Source organism: Pleurodeles waltl, chromosome 6 (genome assembly GCF_031143425.1).
Source record: "Pleurodeles waltl isolate 20211129_DDA chromosome 6, aPleWal1.hap1.20221129, whole genome shotgun sequence".
NCBI lineage: Eukaryota > Metazoa > Chordata > Amphibia > Caudata > Salamandridae > Pleurodeles > Pleurodeles waltl.
Genome location: NC_090445.1, coordinates 1543920498 through 1543939257, shown reverse-complemented (window position 1 = coordinate 1543939257; position 18760 = coordinate 1543920498). Strand labels below are relative to the sequence as shown.

General features: G+C 40.8%; 1 protein-coding gene across 2 annotated transcripts in view; it reads right to left on the bottom strand.

The window, feature by feature from the left end:
- The window catches only part of UBE4B (ubiquitination factor E4B), a 658693-nt gene that overhangs the window by 571896 nt on the left and 68037 nt on the right, over positions 1–18760 (bottom strand). For both annotated transcript variants that reach the window (XM_069241178.1, XM_069241179.1), the window contains exons 3-4: positions 11353–11488; positions 10491–10578 (exon numbers count right to left, since the gene is read on the bottom strand). In XM_069241178.1, the coding sequence (XP_069097279.1) occupies positions 10491–10578; positions 11353–11488 (224 nt within the window). The remainder of the gene's footprint in view (positions 1–10490; positions 10579–11352; positions 11489–18760) is intronic.

Below are 18760 nucleotides of genomic sequence, written 5' to 3'. Positions count from 1 at the left end.
AGAGGGCTATTTCCTTTTTTCAAAGAGCATATTAGAGCAGAGTTGGGAAAAGAATTAGTAATATTACCACTTGTCAAAAATAATTAAAAGAGTTTGGTAAGCACCTTTTGTGTTCATTGACTGAAAATGCACACTTACCTGCAGGGAAACCCATCCATAATAAATGCTCTACAATTTTGTAGACTGCTTGCTGCTATTTCCACTTCCTCATCTTCAAACTGGTGCTATAAACATTTGCACATCTTCCCTAATAAACACCTGAATTTCCAATCTCTGTAAATGTAATTTCATTTATGCAAAAAAGGCAAAATGTAAAACTTTTTAGATATGGGCTAGAAAATTCTGGTGACTGTCCCTCTAATCACGGGTAGTTATATTATTCTTGAGCTCCTGCATTGTTAAAACTGTTTTTTGGTACAAACAACTTACATATGCCAATATGTTGCTGCTACCTTTCCTTCTTCATAAAGCTGCTGCCCCACTGTTTTAGAATCAGCTACCTCTTTTTATAATAGTTAAGCATGCAGCTTTCTTTTTGCTTCTTCCCACTGGATAAGCTGTGCTCTAGTATTTGCTAAGCTCTAAAAATTCAGTGCTTCTATTCATTTGATATATAAAGCTTGATACTTTAAGTTATTCACTTTCAGTCTCTGAACTATGTGTGTAATACATCTGCTTGTTAGGGCCGATTTGAAAGCTTCCCAAATAACCTCATGTGCAGCCGTGCCTTGCTTATTGTGAAAAATATTGGATAAATCGGATTTTCATTTGATTGATGATAAAATTATCTGTAAGAACACATTTTGTCCATGCTCCATCTATTTATATTGCCTGATTCATGCATGAAATTTTTACTTAAAGGGCTGTGTGGTCTGAAAAGAACTGAGCATATAGCACATCAATTCTAGATACGGACTGGTATCATTTAGAAAAAGCATTTGCAATGCAATAGATCTCGCATTTGCTTGAGTTAGAGCTACTGGCATTGTAAATTCATAACTGGACTTTTCTTGCCATGTACATTGGTCATCCCTGCCTCATAATTTAGCTTTTTTCTTGCCATATAATTCCAGTAGCCTTGCATATAACTAAAGCACTTCCATTTACCTTCTTCCTCTATCTGCAGAAAAAGATGAAAATGTTGCCATTTAGCATCCTAAATTAAATTTGCCATGCTAATTCCAATAGAATACCTCTTTTACCACCCCACCGTCAGAGTTCCTGGCTAGCTAACAGAAACCCCCCGAAAAAGACACAACACAGCCATAGAGGACAAATAAACTAGAAGGGTCACTCAAACATATCAAGAGTGCTCAAACAGTCATAATGTAATAAGGATGTTAAGTTGGCCTGAATGATGGTCATAACTGTAATAAGGAGAAATGATTAAAACATGAACAATTATCATATAAACCTTTATCTGAATTAAACTTTTGGCATTAGACTGTAATGGTCAAAACAGCCCGAGAGTGCACCATAGCAAAAATATAATTTGTAAGAAACATGGTTGTGTAAACATATTGTTAACAGGAAAAGATAATACCGTGTAACCATATACTTAGCCCCTAAAGGGCTATTTTAGGGCTAGCAGGCCTACTACAAGGCCTTTAAAACAAAACTTCTCCCAGCTGTAAAACAAAAGTTGTAGCCATGAGAAAGCTTTAAAGACACAATGGTGGGAGGGGGTTATTATTTTGGGGTCCACACTAACCTAGTGTGAGGACCCAGAGATGATGTAGACAGAAAGAGCGTTCTGAAGGTGGTCCCATTGTCCTAGGACCACCACAGGCTGAGTTATGAGCAAAAATGTTTTGTTAAAGTAATTCCCTGCAAAGCATTATGGGGTCAGTTTTCGTGCTGCCAATATTATAGCAGGTTGACTGCAATGCTCAGAATAGCCCTTAGAGGACATAGCATTTGGCAGAAACATGGTCATGTAACCATACAGTCAGCCCTTTGAAGGCATAACCACATGAAAAAAGAATGGGAGAAAGTAATGCAGTATAACTATATGTTTAGCCCCTACATAGAATAGTGCAATATGCATTTTCTAAGCTAGCAGGACTACTGCAATGTTATTACACACAAAGCCCATAAAACATAACTTCTCCCAGCTGTGAAACAAAAGTTGTAGCAATGAGTAAGCTTAAAATACACTGAATGGTGGAAGGGGTTATTATTTTGGGGTCCCCCACTAACCTACTGTGGGGACCCAGAGACGATGTAGATGTAGACAGAAAGAGCGTTCTGAAGGTGGACCCATTGTCCTAGCACCACCATAGGCTGAGTTATGGGCAAACATGTTTAGTAGAAGTAGAGCCCTGCAAAGCATCAAGGGACAAGTTCCTATGCCACAAATATGTTAATATGTTGATATGACTATAATGCTTAGAACAGCCCCTGGAGGACACCACAGTGAAAACAGCATATGTAATAAACATGGTCATGTAACTATATAGTTAGCCCGTAGAGGGCATAACTACACAAAAAGAAAATGGCAATAAATAATGCAGCACAACCATACATTTTGTCTCTAGAGAGCATATTGCATTATATATAATCAGGGGTACTAGTCCTATAACAAGGATATTACAAACAAGACCCTTATATCACAAGCTATTCCCAGCTGTAAAACAAACGTTCCAGCCATGCGAGAGCTTAAACAGACACTGAATGGTCAGAGGGGTTATTATTATGACCTAGACAGAAAGGGCACATTGTTGTGAACGTTTTGATGGTGGTCCCCTTGTCATAAGACCACCACAGGCTGAGTTATGAGCAAAAATGTTTTGCAAAGGTTATGCCCTGCAAAGCATTATGGGTCAGGTTTTCCCAAGTACAGTGAATATTGTAGTATTTGCTCTCCGGTTGTGCTGGGTAACCTTTTTTGCTTTGAGGATTTCTGTTTTACATAAGGCATTCACCAATTTCATGTTTTCTAAGGAGACAGCCACAAGAAATTACTCCGATTAGGAGCCCTCCAATACCGCCGATCGAGTTCACGCTGTTGTGCCAGTTTGCCCTGTAAACGCCATGGCAGCCATGCACACGAAGAGGAGAGACGAAAGAAATAGTTCACCCACACCAAAGTATATCGACAATTGTGCAATAATCCATGTAGCAGGGGCAGTCTGCAAGGCGTGACACGAACAGCCTCATGGTGGGATAAACTCAATCATTTACCTTTGATATCAAGTGATTTTTGAAAGGCAATCCCACAAACAAGTGAAAGTGATAGGCGTGACATGGGAGTATTTAAAAGCCCACAATACTTACAACAGGTCAAAGTGCTTGCCCGCTCAACCTAAAATATGAATATGGTCTAGTAATACTATGTTCTGCTTGCCAAAGATCAAGGAGTCCTAATTAATTTTTATCAGCATTCATTACTTTGGCGATCTTGGGGATTTTTTCTGGGTCACAACACAATTCAGAACATACCGCGACTGGAGGTAGTTAAAATGACAACCCTGATATAAAATGCTGAGGAAGCTACATTAACAGGAGCAATAATCTATTCAAAGAGATGGGACCACTGTCCTTTGGTCTATAACAGGGTAACAGTGTCAAGTATTTGTGGATAATTTTGACCCCTGAAACTATGCATCTGGTCATGTAAGGTCCTACAAATTTGTCCCAAAAGAATTCTTGCTAATAAAATAGTTACCCCAATATGAGCTGCTGAGGCAAAGGAATAATATGCCTGCTTAAAGCCTGCCCATTTACACTTGAGATTTAGATTTAATAATTGCTTTGTCTAAAAGGATAAACAAAGATTAAACTGTGCGAAGCCATGTTCGTATCGCCCACTTACTGAGATTGTTAACTTCATTCATAACTAAACAAATAATTTTCAGCATCTGGCAAGTAATGATAGTAACAGCCCGTCATATTTTTCATCAGATTCATCAAAACCACATTCTCTTTTCCGCTCCCATCCACGCCTCCCACCTTCTTCGTCGCCATCTTCACTTGCTCTTTCTTGCAAGCCCTGTACTCTCCTGAGTAGCTGCACCTATATTCATGATGATCCCATCCCTTTTTAAAAACACAGAGCTCTGGTATTGCACTGAATAGGTGCATCCCTCGGACGTGCCCCTTTTCATACATTTCTATTCCTTTAATTATGGAAATCCATTTTCCCAGAGACATAATTATTTACCAATTTCCTTTCACTACCCTGTGTATCTTTTTCTTTTTTTAATTTTTCATTACCATGACAAAGGTTTGTGCTGTCCTTACTTCACTCTCTGAAATGCTTCTTGTGCCAATATAAATTTAGCTGTGCTCCGATTTCTTTAACTACTAGTCTTGTTTCAATTCCCATCTGCAAAGTGATTTCACAAGTGGCATGTCTGAAAGGATTTGCAAATCAATTTCATTCTCAGTCTTGAAGGAATTTGACCAAACTGCTTTAGCTAGAGTATTCGCTTTGAAGCCTAAGTTTCTAAAATTTACAAGCATCCTTCTGGTTTGAAATCTAGGTTTAGGTGGAGCAAGAGGGGTTCTATGAGCTAGATATATTGTAAGATGATTATACGTTCCAACCAACACATGTTGTAATTATTTCCTTCAGTATATGTGGTATCTTAAAACATAATATTAGGCTCTATGTTCTAACTGTTGCATTTTGGGCAGCATATTGATTTATTTTAGAGTCTAAAAGATGGATCTGCTGCCCAAGACTGCCTGCAGTCTCATTCAGATATATTTCAATGGTCTGTTTTTCAGTTGGAATATTTTTTAACACTTTAATCACATTAGCATTCATGGTGTCTACATAATCTATATAAAAAAAGGCTTTGCAGATTTGAACAGTTGGGCCATAGATTGTACTTGCAACTTTATTGTTTTGACTGTTTTTAAGTGCATTTTGCTCTTCAGGTGTTTGATTTTTCTCTACCCATTCAACTTACCATGTACCTGTTTATTTACTGGCAATTGCTCCTGCTGAACTAAACCTTAGGACAGAATTTCATACAGGCTTTGATCGGTCTCATAATTCTTTTTTGGATGGCTTATTTCGATAAAGTAGTTAAGGACAGGCTTTTAAGAGAAGAGTACCTTCTTTGGTGGAATATATAGGTATCCTCTGTCTGTGGTTGACCTCCGTTTACTTGTTATAGTCTTTTACTACAGGTGGAGAGATTTTGCTTTTCCAGCTCATTTAGTGCAGGGAGGCCCATTTTTACTTTAATTCAGGCTTCTCCAACCCGAAGCTTGTGAGCTACTGGTAGCTCTCCAGCTACCTGTAGGTAGCTCACCTGTGTGCAGCCAGCCTCATAGATCAGAAGCTTCTGCTTAGTTGAATTATTATATTTATATCAACATTGAAGAGCATATAACGGAGGTGAAAATGTGTCTTTTTTTCAGATCTCAAACTGCTGTTTGGAGGAAAATTGCTGAATTGGTATCCTTTACAGTCTCTCAGTTTCGCTGTGGAGATCCAGTTCCAGGAGTGGAGATCACCAGTATTACCTATAGCTTTTATCTTATGTCTCCTCCGCTCTTCAGGATTCTAAGAAGGTTCTCTTGTCTGCTATCACCACCACAGCTTTCTGGACTCCCACTGCCATTTCACTCTGATCGGCATGGGAAAAAGCAGCACCATAGCACCTTGCTGGATGGCATATATTCCCAATCCTTTGTCGTCGGTGGCTTCAGCCTTCCAGAACGCAAGGGGCTCCATCCTGTTACAATTCTCCCTGTGCAAATGCACAATACACAAAAGGAGCAAGTCACAGACAAACAGCACTTAGTCAGCATGTCTGGGTGGGCATATTCCTGCATGTTGGAGATGTTACACTTACATCAGCCAGTTGCTTTCATGCCCCAGACATCTGATATCCCAGCCAGGGGTCTCACAACTGTTTTCACAACAAAAGGTAAGTAACTAGAACCCATACACATAGAAATTGACTATCACTTAGAAAACTGGGAAAACTGATATACTTTCTTGTACAGCACTCCCCCACCAAAACAAAACCCCCAAAATGTTGCCACATTTTGGCTTCTGCCCATTTTCTCTGTCCTCTTCAGTGGAATCCACAAACTCTGGGTACCTAGACCCCAACCTCTTGTCAGTGGCAGAGATTAATTCAAGCATTCCATCAATCACCTTGTTTGTTATAGTTAACACTCTACGTGCAATGAGTATGCCTGGACTTGAATCCTGTGCTCAAAGTACCACAGGATTCAAGCAGCACCCTAATGAGGACACCGAAATAGGCCAAATCTGATCTTCAGTTGCTTAGGTCCCCCTTCTGGAGATGATCACGTCTTGCATTTAGGGGTGAGCTGTTCAAATGAGGAACAGAACTGGTTTGATGAAAGATGGACTGTCTAGAGTGGCATGGGGGAAAAAAACAAAGGACTGCATGCTAACCTCTGCAATTGCCAGTGGCTGTGACTAATTAAAGCATTTCACCCATCACCTTGTTTCCTGTAGTTTAGAATCCCCAGCAGGGGAGGAAAAAATGACGCAAGTTTGGCCGGAATACCTTTTGTGAAAAAACAAATTACTGAAGCGTAAATTGTCCCAAATATTAAAGAGGGTTCCGTGTGAAGCATTAATCCTCAGCTTATAAGAAGTATTTTGTTACTGGTTTGGTTCAGCTGGCTAAATTTAAAGAACAGTCAGAAAATGTTCTCTGCCGCAGCAAAGTTTTCCTTACAAAATGATGGTCAAAAATGTATTTATCTGTAATGTATTTTAGGATTATGCACAGTAGAGGTGTTCTTCGGCAACGGGTGGCCATTTGTGTGTTTCCAAGTGTCTAAAACGGTTGCGGAATAAGTGATTTTCAAAATGGGTGTCGGCATGACGCTGGTGGGTTGCAGTCCTCTGGAGTAGGCATAGTATGGGCAGATGTCCGACGGGGCCCCTGAGAGTATAACTTCAAAGTAGTGGTGGTTTCTTCTGGAGGTCATTACGGGCCACGATGTGGTTCATATTGTTTTTGGATAAGATCAGGAGAAGGAGGGTTGAAGTTGCTGTACATGGGATTTATTTTATTGCTGCAAATTGCCCTGCAAGGGGGTGGCCTAGTTAGAAGCAGATGCTGGTGAAATTAAATCCTTCAAGATGACAACGATTTCTTTGCTGGCACTAATGCGGCCTGCCAAGGCATATTTGGTGGTAGTGTCTTAAGGTGAATTTTAATGTTCTCCTGTCTGCAGGGTCCTGGCTCATTCTCCATTTTCACTTCAGTTGTTTGCAGTTCTCAGTTCCTCCATGTATCAACTGGCCAGGGGTCTAGATCTTGTATAGCTATGTTTGCCGGAAAGTAAGGGGTGAGTTGGCACCAGAGGTGATCCCATTGTTAAACGTATTGATTACTCAGTGGGTGTTGAAAGCAGTGTTCCAGTCCTTGTCAGTGATGCTGTTCCAGTTTTAGCAAACTGGTCTGGTGGTGGTGCATGTGAGTAGGACTTGGACAGGATGCTGAACTTGACAAGGCCGTGGCCTGCCAAGGAGAATGGTGTGGGCTTGCCAACTCTGATGATGTTGAAAATGATGAAAATAGGGCCTAGCTTGTATCCGGCAAGTGGGTAAGTTCCCTTACTTGTGGAGTGAGGCCCAAACTGCCAAAGTCTTCAATAAGTGTTTGTGAGTTGGGGGTTGGCATGGTCTTTCAGGAGGAAGGTGATATCTCCCAGTAGGGTGTGATTGCTAGTGCCAAGGGCGAGTGTTGCAACTAAGTCTGTGACGGTGGTGATGAATTTGGTGCATGGAACCGGTGCTCTGCAGATGAGAGCCACTTACGGTGAAGTTGGCTGTGAGGTAGCTCTTCAATGATACTTGTTCCATGTTGGAAAATGACATGTTCTTAGAGTTAGTGTAGCTTATGGCATTTTTGTTGAATGATGGAGATCCACCTCTGGGCTTGTGCAGTCTTCCTTGCCTGGTGATCTTGTAGCTGGAGGAGATGGCTGAGGAGATGTCGGTACTGATGCAGGGTTCAGGCAGAGTTCTGGGAGGAAAATTAGGTCAAAGGCTGTTGCTGTGTAGCAGGTCCCAGTGCTCTGTGGTGTGTCTGGTGAGCGAGTGGGTGTTGAGGAGCATGCATGCATGCAAGTGTTAAGTGTTCTGTAGTGCTTTTGGGACTGTGAATGTGTGAGAGTTGGGTGTCGGGTGCTGTTGGGGCAGTGAGAGTTGGGTGTAAGAGCATGAAACCTGCAGCAAGTGCAGGAGAATGCTACCTCAGCGTTGTGTGGTGAGGTAAAGCAGCAACGTGGGTAGCTGCAGCCAGAGTTGAGGTTGAAGAGGGTCGCAGCAGGGTAGCGGCACGAGGTCCGGGTGTGAATGAGTTTCCCTTTGAGGCGCCAGCAGCGTGTCTGCTGCAGCCTCCATGAAGTATGTCCTAGGCATGAAGAGGGGTGATGTCACTTACTGTGTAGAAGGATGATAGAAATTAGCCCTTTTGTTTGGCTTCTTATTATAAAAGTAAAATTGCACGGTTCTTCTTCCTCTCCATCATTGCTAATATCAGTACTTTTATCATACTCTTGCCCAAATACCCCACGAAGAAGTGACTAAGTAAAGTCATTTTTTTCCCCATCAGTGCTTAAATTGTCCAGCGTCTACCTCTATGGTGACAATTTGTTTTTTCAACACCAATATTTTTTATACACCTAACAATTATTTTTGTCGTACATACCTTGTAAACACAAATTTGAGACATTAAGATGATCTGACCAAGAGAATCAGTTTAAAAGAGTGTGTTTTCCATGATCACCCCATAAGCAAGTCATTCACATATGGCCTGTCCTCTTGATGTCTCAATAAAAACCTAATTTTTAAGTCTTTCTTTTTTTTTTATAGAGGCTTTACAACTGCTTCAGTGCTTTGTTCTTGATCTCCAGTGATAAGTATTTTCCAGGTGCACAGGTTTATATATTGAACACTTGAAAGCAGCTCCAAACACAATGGTGGAAACAAAATCTGAGGTGGAGTCTGTCTTTTGTGCATTGTCTGTTTCAGTGGTTACAATCAGGGGTCATTTGATGCACACATAAAACAAAGAAAAACATAAGTCATATTACAAACCTGACAATAGGTGGCTAGAGATTGCACAGCATGTGATTTACAGCAACAAATGCTGAAAACAATTATAAAGTATACTATACTCCTTTGTCGGTCTCTAGCAGCTGCTAACCCAGTCGGGAGATGATAATATACCTCTAATACAGACCGAGATTCACGTTTCCGCTAAATAGTTGGTAAGCAATTAAAGATCAACCACAAATAGTTGAAAAATATGATAGCATTCGATGAAGAAGCTCCAGACAAGCTGCTGGGCACCAAGTATATAATCAAAGCTTTATAGAAAGTCTCCTAATGTTTGTATCCTTGACTCTGAGGACTACACAGTGGTTGGATGACGTAACAGTGCATAGTGTTACAGCAAGCTGCTCTAACTATAGGTACTTAATTAAATTTGACAACAATGGAAGTACTGTGCAACATTTTTGGACACAGATGGAACAGACTTTGTGACAGATGAGACCTGGTGTTCTAGAATCATACGTTAGTCAAGAATGACACTAAAGTGTTTATCCTTGTGTACCAAAGGTAATGGGTGCCTAAATAATGAAGGTTGGTACAGCAAGCAGCACAACCAAGATTGAACTTTGGGGCCAAAAAGGATGCAGATGTACAGTTACACCTAGCTGGTTTTGATTCATATCTGCAACACAGACATTTGGCGAGATAACAAAAGTATAGGAACGGCCTGTGATCCATAAAAATAAGTTCTGAGTGCTATCACAGGGCCCGGTAGAACCAAAATTATGGTGCAGGTGGATTGAGGAGACCCAACCGGTCTGATGAATGGACACGACTTGACTTACTCCTGTTTACATTTAAAAAATGACAAATTATTTAACAGCAGAGTAGCCAGCATGTGACAAAGACTAGTTATTTCACAGTACTTGAAGATCCACAGTGTCAAAAGATGGGTAAAGTCAATGAGCACTAGAAGGGGCAGGTGTTCTTTGCACAGTTTCAAAATTATCACCTCACACAGCTCTCAGAACTTTTGTGGTGCACGGATTAGGTCGAAAATCACATTATGAGACCGGTACCGAACAGTGTCCAGAAGGGGTTGCTGCTGATGCAGTTCTAATGAAGTTGTGAGGAAACTGGTTCATTCTCCTACGCTTCACATTCAACAGTTGCAGCTTGGGAGACCAAGAACATATCAAAAGTAACCAAGACCTTAAGTGGAAGAAGTCCTCTTCAGAGAGGTTTTACATTAATGACTGCAAGAAAAATTGTAAAAATACAATTTGTAGGTTAGACAAATATGCTCTTGCGGTTACAGAAACAGGAAATGGCAGCTGATCTAGTAAATGGAAATGAAGTATACATTCTCCATGAAGCTAAACAGAGAGCTGACACTGATGAGCCCAGCTCAATAATTTGACAACATGAGCACACAGCCTGAGCTTTAGACGGTTTCTTCAGGAAAGGGATAGCTGTCACTCACCTTATCCAAGAGGCTCCGTTTCTCTCGGCGATCAGTTTCATCTACCTCCATGTTCTCGATCCCAGAGTCTACATCCACCTGGCACATGCTGTAAGTGTGAAACAGGCAAACACCAGTCAGCTTAACAGATCACTACATTAAATACAAAGGACAGCCATGGAAACATAAGAGGAATAATTGTGTGAGGCTGATTGGTCTACCAGGTGCGTAATGCAGCCTTTTCCACACCTCTTCATAGCCACTCTGGGGATTATTTTACATCTGCTCCCCCCAATTCCCCTGCTACCACATACACTAAAGGAATTACAATAAATTGGCCTGTTAAACAATAGGTGATGAATGGATTTCAAAATGTGTAAACACGTAGTACAATCAATGCACAGGAGCGGAACATGACCATGTCACAAGGAGTAAATTGTAAGCAAGGGACAGTGCAGAATTATGGGTTCTTGCTTAGTTCCCAGCAAAGGCATCAGAATATTCCACGTAGTAGAAAAAGAGATTGGTAAGCCCATCCTAAATCCGATATATGAGTCCAATCTTCAAACGTGGCCATTTATTACAAAAGCTTCAGTAATAAATGACCACTGGACTCACTGACATGGCTTAGCGTATTGATTGAAAAAAATCTGCATGTGAAAACTGGACTCTTACATCGGATTTAAGATGGGCCCACCAATCTCTTGTTCTACTAGAAGGAACTCACTTGAGGAATAGTGGTTCATATCTCATTTGGTGGCCCACAGCTGTGTGAGAAAGGGCATTTTTGAAAAGAAGAGTGTGCTGGACCATTGGAGCAAGGTATCAGAATATTCCAAGTGAAAATGTATGAGCAAGAGTACCTTCAACCAACACCACTGACCTTTTCTCACAGGATACGCTATCTATATCCATACTCTGTGAACGAGACAAGGACTGGCACTGTGTCTCGAGGCTGTTGGATGGAGAACTGCTGAGAGAGCTAACCCCTTCGCTGCTCTGACTACGGTGCGCCGTCCCTAAAGAAAACAAAGGAATGGTTAAAAGACAAAGGGTGAGAGAAGGAAAAGAGAAGGCACGGTAATAAACAATGAGGTGCTAATACAACGGCAGCCTATGAATGCAACACAAGGAACGCTAACGCACAGAAAGACGCTTAATGGAGAAAAGCAGAAGTTATTAGACAAAAATTCCTTGACAGGAGTCCAGAGACATCGCTCACAAACCCTGAACGATGTTTAGGGAGGTTACTACTTAAGAAGACCTCCCTCTAGTGCACAGGGTGATTATTACAAGAAGAAAGCATCCTAAAAGAAGCAACAGTAAGTTGTTCAAGGAGTATATTACAGAACAACACAGGTTCTTATTACGGAGCAAAATCCCCAAAAATACAAAGGTTGATCATTAGAGAAAACAGAGGGGGCATATGTGGTAGAAAGATGCCCTTCCCACAGCACAGACGACAATTATTAAATACACACACAAACTAAGGGACCGGAAAAAAAACTATAGAAATTCACTTAAAAAAATAAAACCAAGTTAACAGGGAGGTTACAGTTAGGCTCACATTTTAAACACACAAAACCATAGAAGTTCACCAGTTACAGTAATAGTTACCTGAAGTAACTATAACTCGCGCCCTCGCCATGCACTGCTAATTAACCCACAAATTACGGCACCCATGACATCTTTGATAACATCATTGATAATATCAATGTAATATCTGCAGTGAAATTTGTGTCGAAAAAACTGTGCCTAGCAGTAACCTTTACCTTAGGGAACAAGTTATAGTTACTTGAGGTAACTAACTATAGCTGGTGAATTTCTATTGTTTTTTTACATTTAAAATGTGATCCTAACTAGAACGCCCCTGTAACCTTCGGTTTTCTTCCAGTGAAAAATGTTTTTTTTTTGCTTATTTCCAGTCCAGGAAGGAACTGGCCTGGCAGTTCGGGCTGTACTGTTCCCATGGTGAACAGAGTCAAGACTGATTTACATATGGCTGGGTCCAAACTGGGGCGGTCTGGTGAGGAAAAGAACAATGGATTAAACCCAGATCTGTGACTGGGGGTGGGTGTTTGCATTGTTCAGCCCTCCGTCCATCATCCTTTTGTGTTGCTAAAGTTGCCCTAGGTGGGAAGAGTATGCCCAGATGTGGGTCCCTTGCTCACTGTGCCACTGGATTCAAGCTAGCCTGGCTGATGAGGGTGATACCCTGAAACCGATTCCAGGATGCTTGTTTCCGGTATGGGTCTGTGAGTGGGTGTATGAGCAGATGTATGAGTGTGTGGATACCTGAATTATTACTGTATGGGTGAGTGGCTGTTTGAGTGAGTGGGTGTATGTCAGTAGTTTTATGGGCCTGTGCATGTGTATGAGTAGTTTGTTTGTGTGGAAGTATGAGAATTTGTATGGGGTATGAGTGGATGTGTGAGTGATCTGTGGATGATGTCATCAGTGATGTAATATGTGGGGTCATAAATAGAGCATTAAGGGGGCACTAGTTATAGTTAGCTCAGTTAACTATTACTGCTGAATTTCTATGGTTTTGTACGTGTGAAATGTGAGCCTAACTATAACGATCCTGTAACCTTTGTTTTTTTTAAGTGAATATATATATATAGATATATGTATGTGAATTCACTTAAAAATCCAAAGGTTACAGGGACGTTATAGCTTGCGTTAAGGTAACTATAACTTGTGTCCCCGCCATGCACAGTCTTTTATGAATAATTGGACAGCAAATGTTACAGTGATATTAACAGTGATGTTACAAAAGAGTGCAGTAATATGTGGGGTAATTAGCAGTGCACGGCGAACGCGCAAGTTATAGTTACCACAGGGCACGCGTTATAGTTACTTGAAACAACTATAACTGGTGAATTTCCAAGGTTTTGTATGAGATAATTCAGAACCTGGCTATAACGTCCTTGTAACCTTTGTTATTTTAAGTGAATAAATATATACATATATTTATTCACTTAAAAAACAAAGGTTACAAGGACGTTATAGTTAGGTTCTGAATTTACTTGCACAAACCCATAGAAATTCAGCAGTTATAGTTGTTTCAAATAACTATAACTCGTACCCCGCAAAACCGCAAATATGCATTTCACTACTACCTATATAACTAGACTGTAAACAAGTCCCTTGCCACATACTGAGCTAAATGTGAATACATAAGTCCCCGCCACATGAATTTGAATGTCACTGAGTGACAACATGAATGCACATCACATACACAACAAAGCTGTAAAAGCACATCTGGTCTGACACATTATAGGCCGCACTGTAAAAGCCGAGCTCACCTACCACGTAGTGAACTGGTCTGTAAATAAGCAGGCCCTCTGTCAAATAACAGGTCAGAATGCGAACATGTCATCTGTGTCACACTACTATAAATGTGCTGATCACCTACTATACCCCAAGACGTAATGTGAAAGCACATGCCACCTGCCAAGGAATGTGTTTGCAATTAATCTACCAGCTTAACGTACAAGCAGCAAGGACTAGTTACATTCACAAGCAAAATACCTCATGTACAACGTACAATTTAAGGAATAGTAAACTACAACACATAAATCGCAATTTGCGATTCCTTATATGGAGTAGGCAAAAATAGATTTGTGAGAAGTAGTCGTAATTTGCACAGCGACTTATAACAAATCCATTGGTATTTTGAGAATCAACTTGTGTATTAACAGGTTGCTTCTCAAAATCCTGATTTGTAATGGGTCACAATTCGAACTACCTTATTAGAATGCATAAGAGAGAGATTGTAAATTGAGACACACTACAAATGGCTACAATGACGGGCAGACCACCATGAGAACACCTTGTCTGATTGCTTCTGAATAAAGCATTAAAAAAAAAAAATGCAGCCCGTTTTCCTTAAAAAATGGGATAGGTTAAAAAAATAAAAAATAATGTTTATGAGCAGGCAGTGTTCTCGTGGATCACTGCCTGCCCATAAAAAATGTTTTTGTTCACATTCACAAAAGAAAAGGGGTCCCTTGGGATTCCTTCTCATTTGTCAATAGCTTACCATCTACTCTGAGCAGGTGTTAAATAGTAATGTAACGCGACCGGATTTCAGTTGAACTACATTCATATATATCTTAAAAGTTAGATATTTATAAGGAACGCCATTTTCAAATACCACATTGGTATTTATTGGCAGAACCAATTATCGATTCGGTAACATTTTACTGAATCGCAAGCTAGGTTTGGTTCATTAACAAATGTCAGTTTGCCGTTGAAAAGTCTCTGATTTTACAAATTGGAACCTTACTGATCATAAAGTAGCTTCATACACAAGGGCCCTAATATTTTCAATGCACAAAGAAATGTAATAGCACAAACAATCTAGGTGCCTCGCATTTCTTCTGCCTTACACATTTCCCCCTGCCTGTAGTTATGCTCCATAATTCAGTATTTCATAGAAAGGTTCAGTGTACACACAATGAGGCACCTACATTTCAGCATTATTACGTTAAAGCAAAATTTAAGAATATTGTTTTAAAGCAACAGCGAGATTATATATGTAGTTAGCTGCAAAAACATGTCTGCGAAACCCATACATCTTGTTTAAAAGAATCTTCAGAGCTCCATCAATTCGAGCATCTTGAGGCAGTGGGGAAGAAGAGAAGAGTGGGTCAGGGGTTTAAATGTTTATTTCTGGAATGGGTGTGGGGAATTATCTCAGTTCATGTGATTGTGCTTATTCTGGTTAAAGTGTCCAGGCCCGGTGGCCAAATGGCTCAAGTACTGGCAAATATACCAATGTTCATTAAAATTTCAAGACCGGTGCAGACCAAAACAGCATAGATTCATTTGTCCAACCTCGATAACAAACAATCCCGTCCCACCATCTTAAAATTAACTCCCTCCAGGCACTTCCCGCTTGACTGGAGAATTGTGGCCCTTCGCTGAACTATCCTCAGGAGAAATAGGACTCCGAATCTAATCACAGCTCCTGGGAGAAGGCAGACACTACGGACGGTTAACAGAATTATGTGCAGTAACATCCGTCGCGGGCTTAATTTTTGTAATCAGCCTCTTCATAAACAGCGTGGGTTTCATAGGACATTTACACTGCCGCAAAAGACACCACCATTCAAATAACAAATCAGAAATAAGTCTCTTAGAGTACTGTAGTTTGTTTGATGTAATATAGCGTTTAGAAAGCAAATGTTACAAAAGACAGTCTCATATCACATAAAGGACCAGACCGTAAATAAAAACAGCTATAACTGTTGCACTGTTAAAATATGGTATTCCTACAGCGCAAACCTAGCCAAAACGCAAGAGTGCACTGGACATGGTAAAATACAGCATAAATTTAACTAGTAATACAGGAAGACAGATTGTGGACGCTTAATGGACTACGATGTGGTGTTCTTTATAGACTTGCATCTTCAGCTCGTTCCCTAAACTGGAAAAGCGTTGGGACTACCTTGATGTATATGGGGACATTGTTCCAGAACCTCGGTGCATACATGGATGGAAAAAGCTTGCAGTTTTGTTTTTCGCTTTTTTACACTTCTTAATCTGAGTGTGATGCTATGAAGCTGCGAGTGTGCAGAAATCCACTAGGGACAGTGATGAGATGGCTGCAAAATAAGCCGAGGTGCGAGTTCCACCAGGATAGGAGTAATCTGAATGTTTCCACAGGACTAAAATGAGATTTGCTGTGGAATTTAGGATGCCCTTAGTGTAGTGCTTAATTTGTAGTTCAAGGTAATCCACTTTAGTTAACACCATTCACAGCTCCGTCACCACTGCTGAATGTCAGAGCTATTTCTTAACAATCACAGTTAAGTGTGACATTTTCGACAATTCCAGGTCACCTCAAACTGTAGATATGGTAAGGCGTCTAAGCTTTATAAACACTTTATTAAACTCTCCACTGATGTGCTCTTCTGAAAATATAGACACGCCGCGCCACCTTGTGGTGGACTCTGAAAAATACATTCCAGTGTTTAGAACTAACTGCTGGTGCTAAGAACTAGCTAACACTAGTGCAAATTCAGCACTGCACTAGGAGTGCTAGTATGGCATCTGGGAGGCTATGGTTTAAGGGCTTTATCACCATCTAAATGAGAGAGTATGAGGACTTCAACAAGGTTGATTTCTAGAAGAACCAGTTTGACTTTATTTATAAGAGACAGTTGGTACCAGGCCGTATTTGTTGTTTTGGCAATGTGTTTGAGGGCGAGGTTGGTGCTATTGTGAATCCAAGAAACCACGCATTCATTGAAAGATGGTGTGCGAATTCATGTCACTGAGCCAGGTTTGCACTCTTTCTTGTTAGTTTTTCTTGCAAGGGACACAAATTATTTCTTGGTTAGGTTGAGCTTCATATAGGCTTGGCATCAAAGCTATCTTTGAGGCTTTGGATGTCTGAAAGAGGAGAGAGTTTTGAAGTGTGGCGCATCAGATGCATCATGGTGAACTTTGATGCTGTTAACTGAACAGAGTATCAAGAGGCTCAATATAAAGGTTGAAGATGACAGGAGACAGCATTAAATCTCATGAGACTCCACAGGTGATGGGGGTCTTTTGTGACATGAGCAGTGAGTGCCTAAGTGAACTAACTGATATTGGAAAGATAGAAGTATTGAAGGATAATGCATGTGAATCCCCTTACAGACTCCAGGGTGCAAAACAGGGTGGGATGGTTGACTGTGTCAAAGGAAGCTGAGAGATCCAGCTATATTGGAAAGCTGGGGTCATTTTCATCTGTGATCAGGAGGGTATTGTTTACTATGGGCAAGGTAGCGGTCTCCGTAGTTCAGCGTGATTGGAAGTCAGGTTCATAGTCATGGAGGAGATGATTATCACTGATGTTATCTTGGAGATGAACAAAGAATGCTTTTCAATGATCTTGCCAATGAATGGTAGTTGAGTAGTAGGTCTGTATTTCGCATGGTCATCAGGTTCCAGTGTTGGCTTCTTTAGGAGTGGGTGGATCTAGCCTGTTTTGAGCACATCTGGGAAGAGGAGTGAGGGAGGCATTGACAATGATAAGTAGGGGTAAGAGAGCATCCCCAGACACAGCTCTGATGAAGTACATTATAATACTGTCTAAATCTTACGTTTAAAAAAAACAAAATGGCAACAGATGGAATGCTCTCTGAAGACAGGGTATGCATTTCAATCACATGCCCACATGGGAGAAGGTTTCAAAAGGGTTCTTATTCTTTACTCTTCTTAGATTAAGCCATCCTGAAGTCATAGTGATGCCAATATAATGAGAAATGGAATGCAAATTGAGGGAACATGGTGGGTCCTTAGATCTCTGATTTGACAAATCGATGCTTCTATGCCACACTGACTCCTTCAGCCTCAGTAGTGCTCTCCACAAAGGGCCATGAAATGTAGTGAGGAGTACATAGGAAAAAGTGAGAGAATGTCTTGACGGATCCTGACTGACAGTCACTGACAATAAATACAATATGAAATGGACATAAGTACATTAACTGGGGTGTCTTAAAAAACAATTGTTCAATGCAAAAAGTTTGTTATACCAAAAAAGGCTAAAAATAATCCTTCGGGCTAGAGTATCCCATCAAGGTAGGAAAGCTCAAGCTGGAGGAACCTCACTAGGGAGAGATAATTCGAAAGCACCAGAAAAAGTGGTACTCAACCTCATCAAGAATCTGTCGCTTTAAAGTGGCATTTAAAGTGGTAGGGCACACCGGATGACCTACACCCAGAAGCGGCTAAAATACAATAGAATTCTGTCACCCCCATACAACCGAACTGCATTTCAATGGCCAGGAAGGGACACTAAGCCTGCCTTAATTCCAAGTTAGCCCATAAAACAATGCTCATGAACTGGAACATCGAGCTCAGTACAACAACATTAAAGTAAACCTAGATGCCAAGGACACAAAATAACCCAGCAGGAAGCCAACAGGGAAGCAGGATACTGGCCAGGCACCCCATGCACTGGAATTAAAACAATGTTGCTGAGATGCAAGACCTGCAAAATACTGAAAACTCCCCTGAGAAAGTGTGGTGACAGCAAGGGCAATTACTATTTTCGAGTCTGTCTAAGCAATTGCATGTATTTAAGAAGTTAGTATTCGAAGTGAGTGGCAATGCCATCCACTGGACAACAGAAGTCAGTCCAGCCTTGACACAGAAGCATGTGGAAGGGAAGAAGACTCAAAGCAGAACATCTAAGTGATCCAAAGTCCTGCTGCAAGGCGTAGAAAGTAACTCTCAAGAACTTAGGAAGTTCTACAACCCACTATGTCAATAGCACCTCTGGCAAAATCAGAGAT